Source organism: Eptatretus burgeri, chromosome 12 (genome assembly GCF_056783735.1).
Source record: "Eptatretus burgeri isolate ZD-2024b chromosome 12, Ebu_testis_v1, whole genome shotgun sequence".
Lineage (NCBI taxonomy): Eukaryota > Metazoa > Chordata > Myxini > Myxiniformes > Myxinidae > Eptatretus > Eptatretus burgeri.
In genome coordinates this window covers 73,443,273-73,459,436 of record NC_140972.1, presented here as the reverse complement: position 1 = coordinate 73,459,436, position 16,164 = coordinate 73,443,273, and the positions used below count along the sequence as shown (strand labels likewise).

The window sequence follows — 16,164 nt, the reverse complement described above, 5'->3', positions numbered from 1 at the left end:
CCTTCATGAAGAGTAGGTGAGTTATTGCTGGTACCATGAAGCAAATTCCAAATCAAATTCCTGCCCCACAACCACCAAGTGTAGTGAGGGTGCTTTGTCGTGAGGGTGCTTTGGCAACTCTGAGTATACGTGCATGTGTGCATGTACACACACACACACACACACACACACACACACACACACACACACACACACACACACACACACACACACACACACACACACACACACACACACACACACACACACACACACACACACACACACACACCTCGTCCCGCTGGAATTCGAAGCGCCAGTGTTGACGAGTCATGAATAAACGATGTTCGCAGTTCGCACCATTGGGTTTTTCACACAATCCCCACAAACACAAGTGTCCATGTTTACAGTAAACACCGAGAGGTTTCCGAGCGCATGGAAACTTGGTCTCGAGTGGACGGGACCGCTAACTTGGACAGAGGGCCGCATGGCGGACACGTCCCGGGGATACAACGTGGGCGGTGGAAACCGCGTGTCCACGATTACGTGGAAAGCGCGGACGTTGGGGATGGGGGGGGGGCGGACAGATGGGACAGCGAGCTCGTCCGGACGTGCAAACACGGGATGCAAATGTCGGGCAGATTGGGGTCCTCTCGTCGGGAGGGGCTCTCCTCACGGAACCCTGAGGGAGAAATACCGGAAAGAGGAGAGCGGGACCAAAATAAGGGCCACGAGTCGATATTATCGGAGACCTTCGTGGTGAAGATTTCAGACGCACCGTTCGCATCCAACACCTTCCTCCCTCCCTCACTCCCTCACTCAGACAATATTTACCACAGGACCGAGAGGCCTCCCTCCCTCACTCCCTCACTCAGACAATATTTACCACAGGACCGAGAGGCCTCCCTCCCTCACTCCCTCACTCAGACAATATTTACCACAGGACCGAGAGGCCTCCCTCCCTCACTCAGACAATATTTACCACAGGACCGAGAGGCCTCCCTCCCTCACTCAGACAATATTTACCACAGGACCGAGAGGCCTCCCTCCCTCACTCAGACAATATTTACCACAGGACCGAGAGGCCTCCCTCCCTCACTCCCTCACTCAGACAATATTTACCACAGGGCCGAGCGACCTCCCTCCCTCAGACAATATTTACCACAGGGCCGAGCGACCTCCCTCCCTCAGACAATATTTACCACAGGACCGAGAGGCCTCCCTCCCTCACTCCCTCACTCAGACAATATTTACCACAAGGACCGAGCGACCTCACTCCCTCACTCAGACAATATTTACCACAGGACCGAGAGGCCTCCCTCCCTCCCTCCCTCACTCAGACAATATTTACCACAAGGACCGAGCGGCCTCCCTCCCTCACTTCCTCACTCAGACAATATTTACCACAGGACCGAGAGGCCTCCCTCCCTCCCTCACTCAGACAATATTTACCACAAGGACCGAGCGGCCTCCCTCCCTCACTTCCTCACTCAGACAATATTTACCACAGGACCGAGAGGCCTCCCTCCCTCCCTCACTCAGACAATATTTACCACAAGGACCGAGCGGCCTCCGAACCGCGCCAAATACGGTGTCGGCGCCGCGCGCGCTCCGACCGACGCGCGTCGCGAGGACAATGCCGGCGCGTGCAGGTGTCGATGAGGAGCGTCGCGGTCGCGGAGCAGATGCCGAGCGCGGCGGGACGCGGCCCCGGTTCACTCACAGGCGTTCAATGGAGTGCGAGAGCCCCCGGGGCACGGAGCGGAGGCGCAGCTGCTGGCAGCCCAGAGCCGTGAGGGAGCAAGTGCAGCCCGCCGGACATCCCGGAGAGGCGCGCGTCGGCGGCACCACGAGCAGCATCGTCCCGACGAGCGTCAGAGTGAGGGCGCCGGCCATGGCCACGGTGGGGGGGTCGGGGGAGGAGAGTGGGATATGCGACGCCTGCAAAGTGCAGCTGCAGCGCCAGGGAAGCCGCTTGCAGGGCTCGGAGGTGCAGCGAGAGGAGGTGGAAGGCGAGTAAAGGAGGGGTGCTTACCCCCCCTCCCCTCCCCACTCTCGAAACCCCGGCCTCGATCCCTGGTTCGGGGGGAGATCGGTTGGAGAGCAACGGTTCTGAAGACGGGTCCTGATGGTGGATCGGGTCACTGTGGGTGGAGAGGGGGAAGGGGGAGGGAGGATGGAGGGTGCCGTGGCCGTATAAATAACAGTGGACAGGAGGGGTGTGAGGTCGTGCGAGGACAGACGGGAAGAGTTCCAACTCGAGCGGTGAAGCGACGCTTTCGACGACCCGAACCGGCGGTCCGGACCCAAGGAGAGCCGGGACTCAAGCGGAACCGGCGGCTCAACAGCCAGGAAACCCGGAGCGCGTGCACTGGCCCCGCCCCCTCCGCAGCCGTCCACCAATCAACGCACCGCGGACGGAGAAATCGTGCGCGAGTCACAACGAACAGGTGAACTCCAACACCACTCGGAGAGTTGGTGTGCAGCGTCTCAGGACGACGGTGACACCATCATGACACCTTCAAAGGAGCGACGGCATGGACAGTCCATTTAAAACCCGTTGATTGGTCCATTTGAACCAATCCGAATAATTTCCCAACTATTGTCGTGAAAATACAACTTATCATCTCACAAAATGGGGGCACAGCGAGCGCACTCACTAACACTTTCAACCTGTCTATAACTAGAAGTTCGATTCCCGACCCGACTATATGAACTGCCCTATTTTGTGCTTCGCGGGCCGTCACTCGGACGTACGTTAAGCTGGGTGTCCTGCCTGCTGGCATGAGTCGGTGGTCGTTAAAGATGCCGCAGCGTATTTCGCGCGAAGAGTACGTGATTTATCGCCGGCACCTTGAACAAAATAACAACAATTCCTGCCACGTTCAGTCGTAACGCCAGGCCTGGGCAGTCGGTTCGTGAAAGACTTCCAAAAACTTTTACAAATTTTTTTTTGTTTGTTTTTTAAATCCACTAATTGCTGGGAATACTCGAATCCGTTAAATAAGTAGTCGTTAGTAAGACGTTGTCCGAGGAGCTCGACCACTATTATACATACCAGGAACCATCAATTACTGGCTGACAACCAGCCTAGTGTTGACTCAGTGGTTATGGTGGTGGCTTGGGATCCTACGGTCCTGAGTTCAAGCCCCGTTGGCCGCTGAATGCACTGGGGGTTTGACTCAGCCTGTCATCCTTCGGAGGTCGGCGAAATGAGTACCAGTTCCAGTGTGTGTACTGGTAGAGGGGCACTGCATCAGCGACACAGTTGCGCTTCCAGAAATGATAGCTACCCTGGCAGCTAAGCTGCCATACGACCACCACTGGCTCACAGGCTGAAGGTTAGAGTTCATGTAAAACCGCGGCAGAACTTCTTGCCTTCAACAGAGACCTTTTACTCACGGCCAGATGTCGTTGCCAAATTTAACAAATCTCATGACACCTTCGTGCTCAATTCATCAGGAATGCTGAGCTGTCTTCAGCCTGGATTCGAATCCCGACCCAGCTGCAAACTGTCATCCAGGTGTTTCACAGGTACGGTTATTCATCAATGCGTCGGACGTTAGACTGGGTGTCCCGTCTGTCGACTTTGGTTTGTGGACGATAAAGACCTCCACGGTGTCCTTCGGGAGGTGTAGGTGAGCTATCACTGGCACCATCAACAAATTCCAAATTCCTGCAATAATCTACAGGGGGCACTGCATCAGCGGCTCAGCTGCACCCAGCAAACCCTGCTAAAAGTGTTCTATCGAAATACTATGGAAATTTAGGGGCGGGGGGGGGGATTTTTTTTTTCCTTGCATCTACGACCTGAACCTGGATACTATCAACCCCCATGCAAAATTTGTTGGAGATCGGGAGTGGGGGGGAATACCCCCTCAACCTTCCCCCACGAAGGGAAAGATATGCTCACAATTGTGGAAAATGTCTCTGAAACAAAACTCGATAAGGCCAGTGCACCCCAAATAAATAGCTGATTGGCTTGATAATGGCTGCCAAGCTCTTAGAAGCTTACTTACCACTTATCTGTCTTATTTTTTGTGTGCAAAGTATAGGCTCATGGAAGAGCAAGGAGACAGAGGGCAGAGATGCAATGGTGCAGCAGGTGGATGCACCAAGCAAGGGATTGTGAAGATCTATGAGCTGAGGAAACCATCAAGGATGAGGGTTAGGTTAATTATAGCTAATGGGAGTAGAAAAGATCATCGGTAGAAATGGGGAATCACCTGCTTGAAGCCTTGGAAGGAAGATTGAGAGAGAGCAGCCTCTGGAGGAGGGTTGCACAAATAAAAGAGTTGAGGTGTACAGCAAGCCTGGATCTAGGAAGCTCAACCAGGAGGGATTACTGGAAGAACCTCATATCGGAGCTCTGAAGGGTCAGAGGGGTTGGGAGAGCAAGTGGAGTGGCAAATAATAGTGAGGCCATGTATGCTGACCTGTCTGCGAAGTTAAATAAACAGATCTTGCGCTTTATCCTCATCACAGGGAATGCCAATACGTACTCACGTTGAGAGCTTTCGACTCCAAAGAATCCAGGAGAGACTGAGATGATGCTGGGGTACCAGCCCAGAGGGGAGAACAGTACTCCATTGGGCTTCGGACAAACTCTTGTAGGCTGCGAGTCGCTTTGATTGTTCAAGGAATGACTTGGAACGAGAGAGGATGCTTCATCTGTGGATGACTTTGGAACCACTTTCTGACCTGCTCCCAGCCCGATCCTTCATCCGTTCCTGTTCATCTCTCCTCTTTTGCTTTGACGAAGGGCTAATGCTCAGAACGTCATCTTTGCTTCGCTTCCCACAGTAGTGAGCATACCTTGGTTAGTTTTCTATTGATAAACCTATTGTTGGAATTAATCACAGCCAAATCATTTGGTTCTTCCTCTGAATTAAAAGTTTATATCATCGTACATTTATTTACTTAATACCTGCTCTGATACTCCTCATATGAAATTGATGTAATCTCAACCTCCTCGCAAGCACTCTCTTGGACTTTTAAAAGGAATTATTAATGCTGTTGTTGTTGTTGTTGTTGTTGTTGTTGTTGTTATTGCTATCAATTTTAATACTTCCGGCTAATACCTTTTCCACAAACTCGAAAGTACCATAGTTCCTAATACTGTAGTTATTACACTCTCGTGTGTGCTTGCAGTTTGTTCTGTTGATTTGAACATGCGTACTGCAGGAAGCTAAACAGAACTATAGGAAACAAAAAGTTTTATAAATGAACATGGGGATGTGAAACAACTTTTGACTTGCGCCTTGAAGGACTGGAGAAAAAATCAGGACAGTTTTTGGATAAAAACCATGTTGTAAAAGGGCCCAGGAGAGGGAAAAATATATTTGAATTAGTGACAGGGAGGTTGAAAGGTCTGGTCGATCATCATCATCATAATGATCATCTACCAAGAGTAAGTGAACTGTCACCAGCATCATCCATATTATAAGAGACATCTGTATGTCTGTCTGTCACCATTTTTCTCAGAGATGGCTGAACATATCTTCATCAAACTTTCAGAGGTTCATCAGTGAGTGCTGGGGAATGTTTTGGGCCAAAATAATTCAAAAAGTTTGATTAAAAAAAAAAACGTGGCGATAGTGCGGAAGCCTTTGTAGCTACTGTTTGTGAAAGGTAATATTAAATGATTTGTAACCCCATTCCTTAGTGGATGTAGGGAAGTATTTTAAGTCCCCACGGAAAATATAATTTTTTTCTTTTTTGATTTTTCAAAATGCCAACAGGTTAGAGATCAGCACCGGGAAACACCGGGTACCCCTGCAAGTGCTCTATAAAGAGCATCCATTCTGCCGAAGCACTTTATTAGCTAGAGTTACAATTCTTGATGAGTTGCCACTCTGACACCGGAAGTCAGTGCAGGAATTGGCGATTTGGCCGAGGTGCCGGTGTTCGCTCATGTCCTCTTTGCGAAGGATTCTGTGGAATATTTGACGTGCACCAATGCATGCAGATAGAAATCTCAGTTGAACGTCTATCCGTCGGTTGGCACACACATTGATGAATCACCCTGCCCGTGAAACACTGATATGGCAGTTTATAGCTGGGTCGGAATTCGAGCCAAGGCTAGACAGCTCAGAGGCGAGTGCGTGTACCAATGGGCCATCCTTCCAACCCCGACGAGCATGGTTGCCTTTATGTATATTTTTTAAAAGTCTTTGGTTTTAGCTCAATCCTCTTGGTACTCAGCAGACAGCTCAAAGCAAACATATTTACCTTTGAGCTTTCCATTCTGAGTTCTATTCCCAACAAAATCGAATTCTTATCCAATAAAAATGCTCCTACTAGTGCTAGGTAAAAGCAGGGTATGTGGTTTTCAGAAGAAATGTTGTCACTTTTCACATATGCTTGTGGATCAAGGTGCGCTTTTGATACAACGAGGTCATTATATACTTGTAAAATGACCAATTTCAAATTGTTGCCTCCTGGTCTGCAGCACAACTAGTCCCTTGTGTTCACAGGCTTTTGTGCCGTTATGATGTGGCAAATGATGCTGAGAGTGATTCTGTGGCTGAAACGATCATGTTACTCTCACTGTGTATCCCTTCCCAACAAGGTTGGGTGCCCCCCCCCTTCGTTTCAATAAAATACCAACAACAAACAACATCACAGTATTGTCATTACAGTATTCGTTCAAATATTTATGTTATCCTTAATAGATCGACACCTCTCTCATGAAGTAGACTAACTTCCAAGGTTTCTTAACTTCAAAATCTGAACTTTTTCTTTGACCCCAGAACTATATCTGTCTTTGTGGTGGTGACAGAAGGCAGGCCAAGGCTGCCAAAACTTCTCCAGGACAAGGATTGCACTGGGTGGCTTGCCTTTGCCATCCACGGGTAGTCGAGACGGAAATTTGTAATTTGTACGAAGTGCCAGCGACAACTCGCTTACTCTTCATGAAAGACATTATGGGGACTTCAATGTCCACCAACTAATACTAGTAGACGGAACACCCCACTTAAGTTCCATATGAGGGACAGCACACTCTGTGATGCAACACCCTGCCTGCGAAGTACCAATCCGACAGTTCACAGTCGCGTTGGGAATCGAATCTAGACAATGCACACTAAGTATGGTCCCTCTGCACCACCGTGTGGGACTCCCAACCACATACCTTTTAAAACGTTCTGTGACAAAATTGATGACGTCATTGTCAAGTTAACAGGTGTAAATATTTGGTGGACGGAGTTTATGTTTTCACACCTGTCTGTGAGCAGGATATCTCAAAACGTTATGGACAGATTCGGCTGAAATTTGGTGAACAGGTTGTGTGTCTGACAAGGACGAATTGATTAGATTTTGAGCATCTTTTGGATCCCTATCCTTACTTACTAAGTGATTCTTCACCATTGAGGAATGGGGACAAAAGCAGTATTATATAGCAGGATATATCAAAATGTTACAGACAGATTATGACAAAACTTGGTGGATGAGTTCGTTAGATGACAAGAAAAAGCGGATTAGATTTTGGTGAAGGTCCAAAACCAGATCCGGCCTACCAGTGGGATACAAAACGTATACTGTTCAACCTGGCAGAGGTATGCACTCTACCAAGTGCCGTTGTAGTTTATTTATGAGGTTCCGATGATTTTGGTATGTCCTGATGAAGAATACCAGATTGGTACAAGGGGTTCTGGCCCTGAGTAGACAACAATATCTTGTGGCACAAATGCCTCTAATTTGCAAGGTACTGAAAAGTATTAATTTAAATTTTTTTCACAAAAAGTGTCAAGGCTCGTGGAGGAGCACAGAAGGGATCAGGACATAACACAAAGAAAACTAAAATTAGAGGAGGCAAGGACACACCAGCAGCAGGATTGAGGGACAAAATAGAGGGAGACTTGGAGAAATAATGGATGTGGGGAAGAGTAAAAGCAAGAGGACAACACAGGTAGTGAACAAGATGGATACAGTCACAAACCCTCAATCACAGAAGTGGAAGGAAAAAATTGGAAACCCGGAAAGAGGAGGTCTTGGGTAGGGTTAATGGGGGTAGAAAATATCATGGTTATATGTGGGAGACGACCTAAGACGGTGGTGAACAGCTGTCTTGAAGCCCTGGAGAGAAGAATGCGATTGAAGAGACTGAAGATGTTCGTTCACAAAGGTAGGAAAAAGGAGGAATGAATGAGTGTCGGTGAACAGTGACCCTGAATTTTGAGAGTTTCACCAGAAGAGTGTTTTTTGGAAAACCGACTAGTACGCACTGCAGATGGTAAGTAAATACAGAATAAATAAATCAAATGGTAAATAAATAAAGAAACACGGAAGCGATTAAAAAAAGACGAATTAATAATTTGGTCAAAATGTCAAAGGGCAAAGTCACAGTGAGTATAAATAGGTCTCATGAGCTCGTCTGCCATGCGTCAGCATGAGACGGCTGGGTTTGTCTTTATTTATTTACAATTTGAGCTTTAGTGCGTCTGTCTAAACTCTAAACTCTACGCCATAACTTTTTTTTTTAACCATTTGAGCTTTTGTCATCAAATTTTCAAAAAAAAACCTTCATTATCAGAATATGGAGAACACTGATGAATAAATTTTACATATTTATTATATTTTTTAGCTGTTATTTTCGTCAAGTTTACATCAAGTACAAATCGGATTTGGACGGGCTTTGCATTTTGTTTCTACTTCTTCTTATTACTATATTCCATACAGTATGCTTAATTTACTACAAATACTCCACTTTCTGGATGAGTTGCCATTTTTGTTAAAAGACGAATTTACACAAGGCTTTACATAAAAGGAATGACAAGGTGAACCGGTGAAGATAAAAATGAAATTAAAAAAATATTTTTATTTTGTTTCCGAAATCTCAGCTCAGGAAACGAGGGAATAACATACTGACAGTGGAATGGAAGGGAATAATGGGACACAACCAAGTTAGCAGGTGGTTGAATGGATGGGAAATGAGAAGTGGAGTCCGGAAGGAAGAGAGGAGGGATGGGAGGATAGGGGGAGGAGGAGGGCAGGGAGGGAAGGAAGAGGAAAAAATGACCTACAAGTAATAAAAGGGGTGGTTGTGGTTACAGTTAACCTTAAATGAGGTTGAAAGAAGAGAGTGAGGAGGCAGAGTGGTTATCTGGATAGGGCATAACAAATGACAATAAAGGGACATAAATTGAGAAAAGAAAGATGATTGGAGAAAGGAGGTGTAGGAAAACCGGAGGGAAAAGTAATGTTTGTGAATATATAAGGAGAGAGTTAGGGGGGGGAGAGATGTGGTCAAACATTCTGCCTTATTTGCACATGGAATATGTAGATTGATCACTCGTAAATTTCATGAATGAGAAACATTGCTGGAAAAATGATCAATCATCAATCGCTTTCTTCGAGATACTGATCGTTTGGAAGACGTTTAGTTCTGAGGATTATGGATTGGCTACTGAACCATAACTCAAACGATAATGCTCATGTCGGGTGATAAGATGTAATGAGATTGGAAGGGTGCACGGCAGCCAGGCCACTGATTGCTTTTTTGGAAAGGAGGAGGTATTTTAAAATCAATCCTTTGACACACAGGGAATTGGAGAATTGGAGTCACATGATCTGTTTTGTTTGCTTGAATTACGAGTTTGTAGGCCGTGCTCTGAACCACCGGTTGGAGTGGTTTGAGGAAAGATTCCAGCAAGTTTGACGATTAAATTTGGAGTAAGGAAGAACTATTGCTGAGTTCCCATCGTGTGCTACCTTTTTGGCTGCTGGTTGCATCATTGGTTTGGAGCGCGGCTATGCCGCTGATGCAGTGCCCCAATCACCAGTATACTGGTGCTCATTTCGCCGACCTCGGAAGGATGACAGGCTGAGCCAACCCTCTGGTGTTATTTCAGTGGCCAAGGGGCTCGAACTCAGGCCAACGGGGCTCAGCCAACACCAGGCTGGCATTGCTGAGTAGGTAATGGCAAACCACCCAATATGCCAAGAAACTACTTTGGCAGCACCGACGCTTTGTAACAGAGTATGTATGGTATAGATCAGAATCAGAAGAAGGGAGATTTGAGGTTATGAGAGCATAAAGCAAAGTTATAATCCAAACATGAATGGATACAACAGATACTGTGAAGACTGGCCTGATATTTCATATTGTCATCTGAACAACTGGCTCATAATGCTGGGGACCCAGATTCAGATCCCATATACTATGTTGATTTCTCCATTGTCAACATATGTCCATATAGTTCATGTAAAAGTAAACCATCACTTCTATAGTCTTTGTCCTGCATATGTTTGATGTACAATCTCCACCTTGAGGATTAGATAAATGTAAAGAAGACTAGAAGGGCACTTTTCGACATCACATCACCAGATATGCCTCCCCCAACATTATTACATCATTATACATCCTTGTACCAAGTTTGATTTAAATCCCTGAACCCAGATTCAAATTATTAAATAATTCTGGCTGCCAGACCATGAGTCCGATCAGGTTGAAATTACAATAAAAAAATTATTCCTCATGACTACTTGATCATAATTGTGATGTTTCACGTTGACTGATGAAGCGGTTCAAGATAAATAATTGTAAAAAGTTTTTTTTTCAATCCAAAATGAATGCCAGATCATGTGTCCCATTAGTTATTCATGAACACCCTGGTATCCCCAAAACTTGGGGAGCATGTGGGTGAAGCTTCCCCCTCGGTCTGTCAAGCCGTTCTGAACAAGGTGATTTATAAAGGTTTCAGGGTAAATCAAATATGGCTGCCAAACCATGTGACCTATGATGTCATAGGTGAATAACTTTTTGTTCCTCATGGAGAGATGATCATACCTGTAAAGTTTCACCTCAATCTGTTCAGCCATTATGGAGAAGATTTTTGAAGGTTTTATGGTAAAAACAATATGGCTACCAAACACCGTGACTGAAGACATCATCAATTTTTCCCCCCAATACAATTTATCCATAGATGACCCTTAAATAAGCCTGGTGTTGGCTTAATGGTTTGGGTGGTGAGCTTGGAATCCTATGGATCCTGAGTTCAAATCCCATTTGGCTGTTGAATTAATACCAGGTGGGGTTGACTGCCTGTTATCCTTCTGAGGTTGGCAAAATGAGTGCCAGCTTGCTGGTATCCTGTGTCGGAGTGGTGGCCTGTCCAGGATTGTGCTTAATAGCCAAGGAGACTGCTTAGGCAGCACCACTGCTCTGCACAGAGTATGGTCCTAATGGATGGATTGATCGATGGACACTCAAATATTTTACTGATTGAATGAAGAATTTGACATTTGCAATTATGACATCATAAAGAAGCCACCTATGACATCATTAAAAAAAAAATCAAACTTATTTCCAATGTGGAGTAGTTGACATGTGCCAAGTTATAATTTTTTCCATGGGGTGGTTTTGGAGACAGAAAGGTGCAATTTTTTTCCTCTTTTCCAACATGGCTGCCACACCACATGACCTATGTTGTCATAATTATCATTGAAACATTCTACATGAGGATTTGCACATATGGTGAAAATTTTGTTTCAATCGGATTCTGTTGCATCGGATAAGCGGTTACAGAGAAAACAGAGAAAACAAGAAAATGAGCAGAGATTACAAACCCTTGCCAGGACTTCTTTTGAGTGGTGTATTTTTATAGGTTTTCAGGTAAACCCAATATGGCTGCCAAACATGTGACCTATGACATCATGTGTGTGAACCTTTTGTTCCTCATGGATAGGCGGTCATATGTGTAAATTTTTGCCTCAATATTTTCAGCCATTTCAGAGAAGAAGATTAATGAATGTTTAAAAAAAAAAGAATATGGCTCAATCATATGACCGATGACATCATTAATTTGTTTTTTCTGTGGACAATTTTATCCCGAGATTACCCTCAAAAATATTCATACTGATCGGATGTGGCGTTCTACATATGCAATTATGACGTCATAACGAGGGCACATATGACGTCATTAAAAAAATCACACTCATTCACCATGAGGAGTACTTGCTGTGTGCCAAGTTTCAATTTTTTCCTTGGTGCGGTTACGGAGATGCAGAGGTCCAATTTTTTTTCCCGTTTTTCCAATATGGCTGCCACACCATGTGACCTATGACGTCATAATTGTCATTGAAACACCCTACGTGAGTAGTCGCACCAATGTTAAAAATTTCATCTCAATCCGACATGAAAGTCCGAAAAATAGTGGTTGCAGAGAAAAACACGAAAGTTTTGTGCGGACAAACAGACAAACGAACCTAAATGCAACACCCTCTCCAAATTATTCAGCGAGGGTAATTAGCACAGATGAATGGACATATGTACAGATGGACGGACGGACAACCGGAAAACATAATGCCACCAGCGACTTCATCAGCGGAGCGATAAAAAAAATCTTCTTTTTCTAAACCCATGACAAAAAAAGATATGATGATAAAATGTTGTCAGTTGTCATAATATGCTGAATCCTAATATTCATGAGAATGGAAAGCAGAGACAAGATAGCAAACATGAAGTTTCAGGATAAGTTTTTTTTTTTAAATTTCGATTCGAGATGAATCATGATTTCATCTCATGTCAGTCTTTGGTACTTCAGACCATAGAGAGTTTGAGGAAGTTTTTGGACATTCATTCCTGAATTTCTGAAAGGAAGGAGGTCAGGATTCGAGATGATGACACATCATCAATTTCAATGGACATATGAACCTGAATATCAATATCATCAGGCCAACAATTTGGTGACCCTGTCTTAGCCCTTGCTTTATGATGAGTTACATCACCCAGGTTTCAAACCTGGGTCGAGCAGACGAGCGATGATGATGGCGCGTTAAAGGTCTCCTATGCACTTTTTTTCTCGACAGCCATTGGCATGACCTGGAAATGGTTGCAAGGGGATGATCAATGGATGGGCTGTGCCATGGTTTGGTGAGAGGCCTGATGATATCTGCACGATGAAACACCACCCGAGGCAAAATCTGCTCTCTCTTGTTTGTTATAAAACCTGTGACGTTCAAAAGTCATGGGACACGATTTTAGTGAAATTGTACAACTAGGCTTGGTGTGCAATCATTAATATCTTATAGATAGAGCCTCCATGTACCGATGAATTGGAGACGAGATCATTTCTGCTCACAGCGTTTGGGGTTTGGGGGTGGGATTCTCCATAATTCCTCTCGTAGTGCATTATAATGTTCCAAAACATTTTGTGGTCATTGTTTGCCAAAGCGGTGTAAGTGCCATTTGAACACATCCCACAGACCCTGGCATCAGACTTGAACAATACTGCGTTTTAATGTTTACCCGACCTTGTCCTTCCACAAAACCTGTTTGTTTTGAGGTGCCAGACTACCCATCCGGTATACAACAGTATGTGAGGCCATGCGTTCAGCACACCGATGCAAGGCTTGTGTAAGGGTACTCTTCCATTATATTCCATGGAATCAAGGGTGTCATTGGCATATCTCAGAAAGAGACTGCATCTCAGAGTATAGGAACTATATCGCAGGCAGGTTGATGGCTTGCTCTCTTTTAGCACCTCTCTCCTGTTCTTGTTCCATCTCTCCTGTTTTTGCCCCCCCCCCCAACCCCTTCCCAATCCCTCTCGTGTCATTCCCGAACCCCGACTGGTCACATACATTGTTAAAGAAACCCAAACCCTGTTAGCCTCACAAAGTCAAAGCTTCATGCTCACTTCCATTTTTTTGTTATCTCTCCTCTCGTTTGGAGAACTCTTACCAAGTTTATTGTCCTACACTTTCTTTCTCCAATCCTCCATGAATGCAGCACACTACCACCTCAGGGTCGTTCCCATACATATCCCCGAGATTTTCAATTATTCACAACCCACCCCTTGCCTCTCCTTCCACTGACTGCTCTCTTTCACTTCATGTAGTACATCTGAACATGCTTATCCACCTGTTCCTCTCCACACCTAGCTTTATCAGCCTGTTGACCCTCCAACCTTTGTGTCATTATCCTCAATTTTGTTGACCCCCCCCCCCCGCCTCCTACACACACATGGTGCTTGCCTGATTTTGCAATGGCTCCCCCAAGTGTTTTTTTCATGCAGATAAAGTCTCTTCTGTTCCATCTCATGGCCCACCTCAGTGTTCTCTTCAACTTCAAAGTGGTATTTATAGTATTCCATGTTGATCATCAGTGCTATGTTTGCCTGTTTCCTTCTCCCTTCATGATGATGTTCTCCAATGCTCATTTAGTAGTGGATAGGACAGTTCTGTTGAGGCGCTCACTCTTTAGTAGCTGCTTATCATCCTGCCTTCAGTTATCACCTGAATGTTCCTCATCCATCCAGACACTACTAGCTAAGCACAGTTGAGCTTCATTCGTATTTGCAGGGAGATCTCTATGGAAGGCTTTTTTGTTGTTAGTAGGCCCTTTGGGCTGCATTCAGCAGCACATCTTGAGCAGCTGAAAGGCAGGGCCTTGAAGGATAGCATCACGTTGACGAACTGTGACATCATGAGGAACACATCTTCAGAAAGCACATCTTGCATAGCCCTTAAGGATTGCATCAAGTTGATAAACATTGTGACATCACAAGAAAGAGACCCTCAGAAAGCACATCTTGTGCAGCCTGCAAGCCAGGGTCATTATGGATTGCATTAAATTGATGAACATTGTGACATCACAAGGAAGAGATCATTAGAAAGCATATCTCCTAAAGCCTGAAGGACAGGGCTTTTAATGATTACATCAAGGTGATGAACATTGTGACATCTCAAGGAAGAGACACTCAGAAAGCACATCTTGTGCAGCCTGCAAGCCAGGGCCATTATGGATTGCATTAAAATAGTCAAGCATTATGACATCACAAGGAAGAGATCATTAGAAAGCACATCTTGCAAAGCCTGAAGGCCAGGGCCTTTAATGATTGCATCAAGTTGATGAACATTGTGACATCACAAGAAAGAAAGCTTTCGATTTTTTCTTCATCTCTGCAGAAAATAAACTATAGATTTGTCAGGTGAGATAATACGTATTATCGACAGGAAATTACAAAGCACTTGAACGTGTCTGGTTTATTACACTTTTCGATAATATTACCTGAAAAAAATTCCCACATATTTTCAGCTCGAATTCACAAAATTCCTTCTGATTTCAGAAACAAAGCAAAGTTAAGTCCGACTTGAGAGATTTTTATAAAAGGATTGTTGTACTTTTAAGGGAGTCAGGATAGCTCAGTTTATTTGTCTCGCTTTGAATTTATTTCCTCTTTTGAATCAAAGCCGATTAAACTGCAGTCATGATGCACTATGTGCTGGCAGGGGTGTTGCATCTCAAAGCACACTGTCCTTTTTATCGGATAAGGACATAAAACTAGACAACCCATCTGCATCTCGAATGTGGGCACTTCAAGATCTCACAGTATCTCTCAACAAGTGTGATCATCTTGGCTAATGGCGTGCCACAATATTATTAAAAGATATTGTTTTTCACCGCTTATGCTCCAATATCTATCTATCTATCTCTCTCTCTCTCTCTCTCTCTCTCTCTCTCTCTCTCTCTCTCTCTCTCTCTCTCTCTCTCTCTCTCTCTCTCCCTCTCCCTCTCCCTCTCTCTCTCTCTCTCTCTCTCTCTCTCTCTCTCTCTCCCTCTCCCTCTCTCTCTCTCTCCCCCTCTCCCTCTCCCCCTCTCCCCCCTGACCCTCCACAGCAACAGCAGGATGCATGCGTTCTTCCAGTAGCCCTCTTCAAGATAAACTTCCAGAATCCAGGCGAAGTACACACCTCAACTCCTTTGTTCATCGCTTCTCCCCTCGATGGAACCGCCTTCCAGAGGCTGTTATTGGCTGCTTTTAGAGCACCCTTATTGGCTGCTCTTAGAGCTCCCTTATTCTGGACATTTCCATCTGTCTGTCTGTCCGCGAAACTTTGGTCAAGCCTAGGGGCTAAACCACTCGACTGATTCCAATGAAATTTGGTAGGTAGGACCAATATTTCTGGGAATCGTGTGCTTTCGAATATGGGACCCCGGGCCCTAGCAACGGTAGAGCAACGGCCCTTTAAAGTGGTCAAAAATCGAATAAAAAAAAATCGAAAAAAAAAATCGAAAGATCGAAGCTTCGAGTTCTGTGCGCAATCTATCTCCCTCCCTTCATGCCAATTTACAGCCCAAACAAAAAATATTTGTAGGAGGAGATCGGTTTTGGGCGAGTACATGTCGAACATTTCAGAAACGGTAAATTGTGAATATCTCTAAGAGAAAGAGTCTGATTT

At 45.1% G+C, this 16,164-nt stretch overlaps 1 protein-coding gene across 5 annotated transcripts in view; it reads right to left on the bottom strand.

Annotated features, from left to right (window-relative positions):
• LOC147015913 (slit homolog 2 protein-like) overlaps nucleotides 1-16,164 on the bottom strand; it is a 628,660-nt gene that overhangs the window by 530,316 nt on the left and 82,180 nt on the right. The window contains exon 1 of one of the 5 annotated variants that reach the window (XM_085848524.1): nucleotides 1,703-2,348. The exons of 1 other annotated variant lie outside the window; for it this stretch is intronic. In XM_085848524.1, coding sequence (XP_085704650.1) covers nucleotides 1,703-1,875 — 173 coding nt within the window. In that variant the 5' untranslated portion in view covers nucleotides 1,876-2,348. Of the gene's footprint in view, nucleotides 1-1,532; nucleotides 2,349-16,164 lie in introns of those variants that run through there. 3 more of the 5 variants (XM_085848523.1, XM_085848520.1, XM_085848521.1) reach the window with 3 other exon arrangements.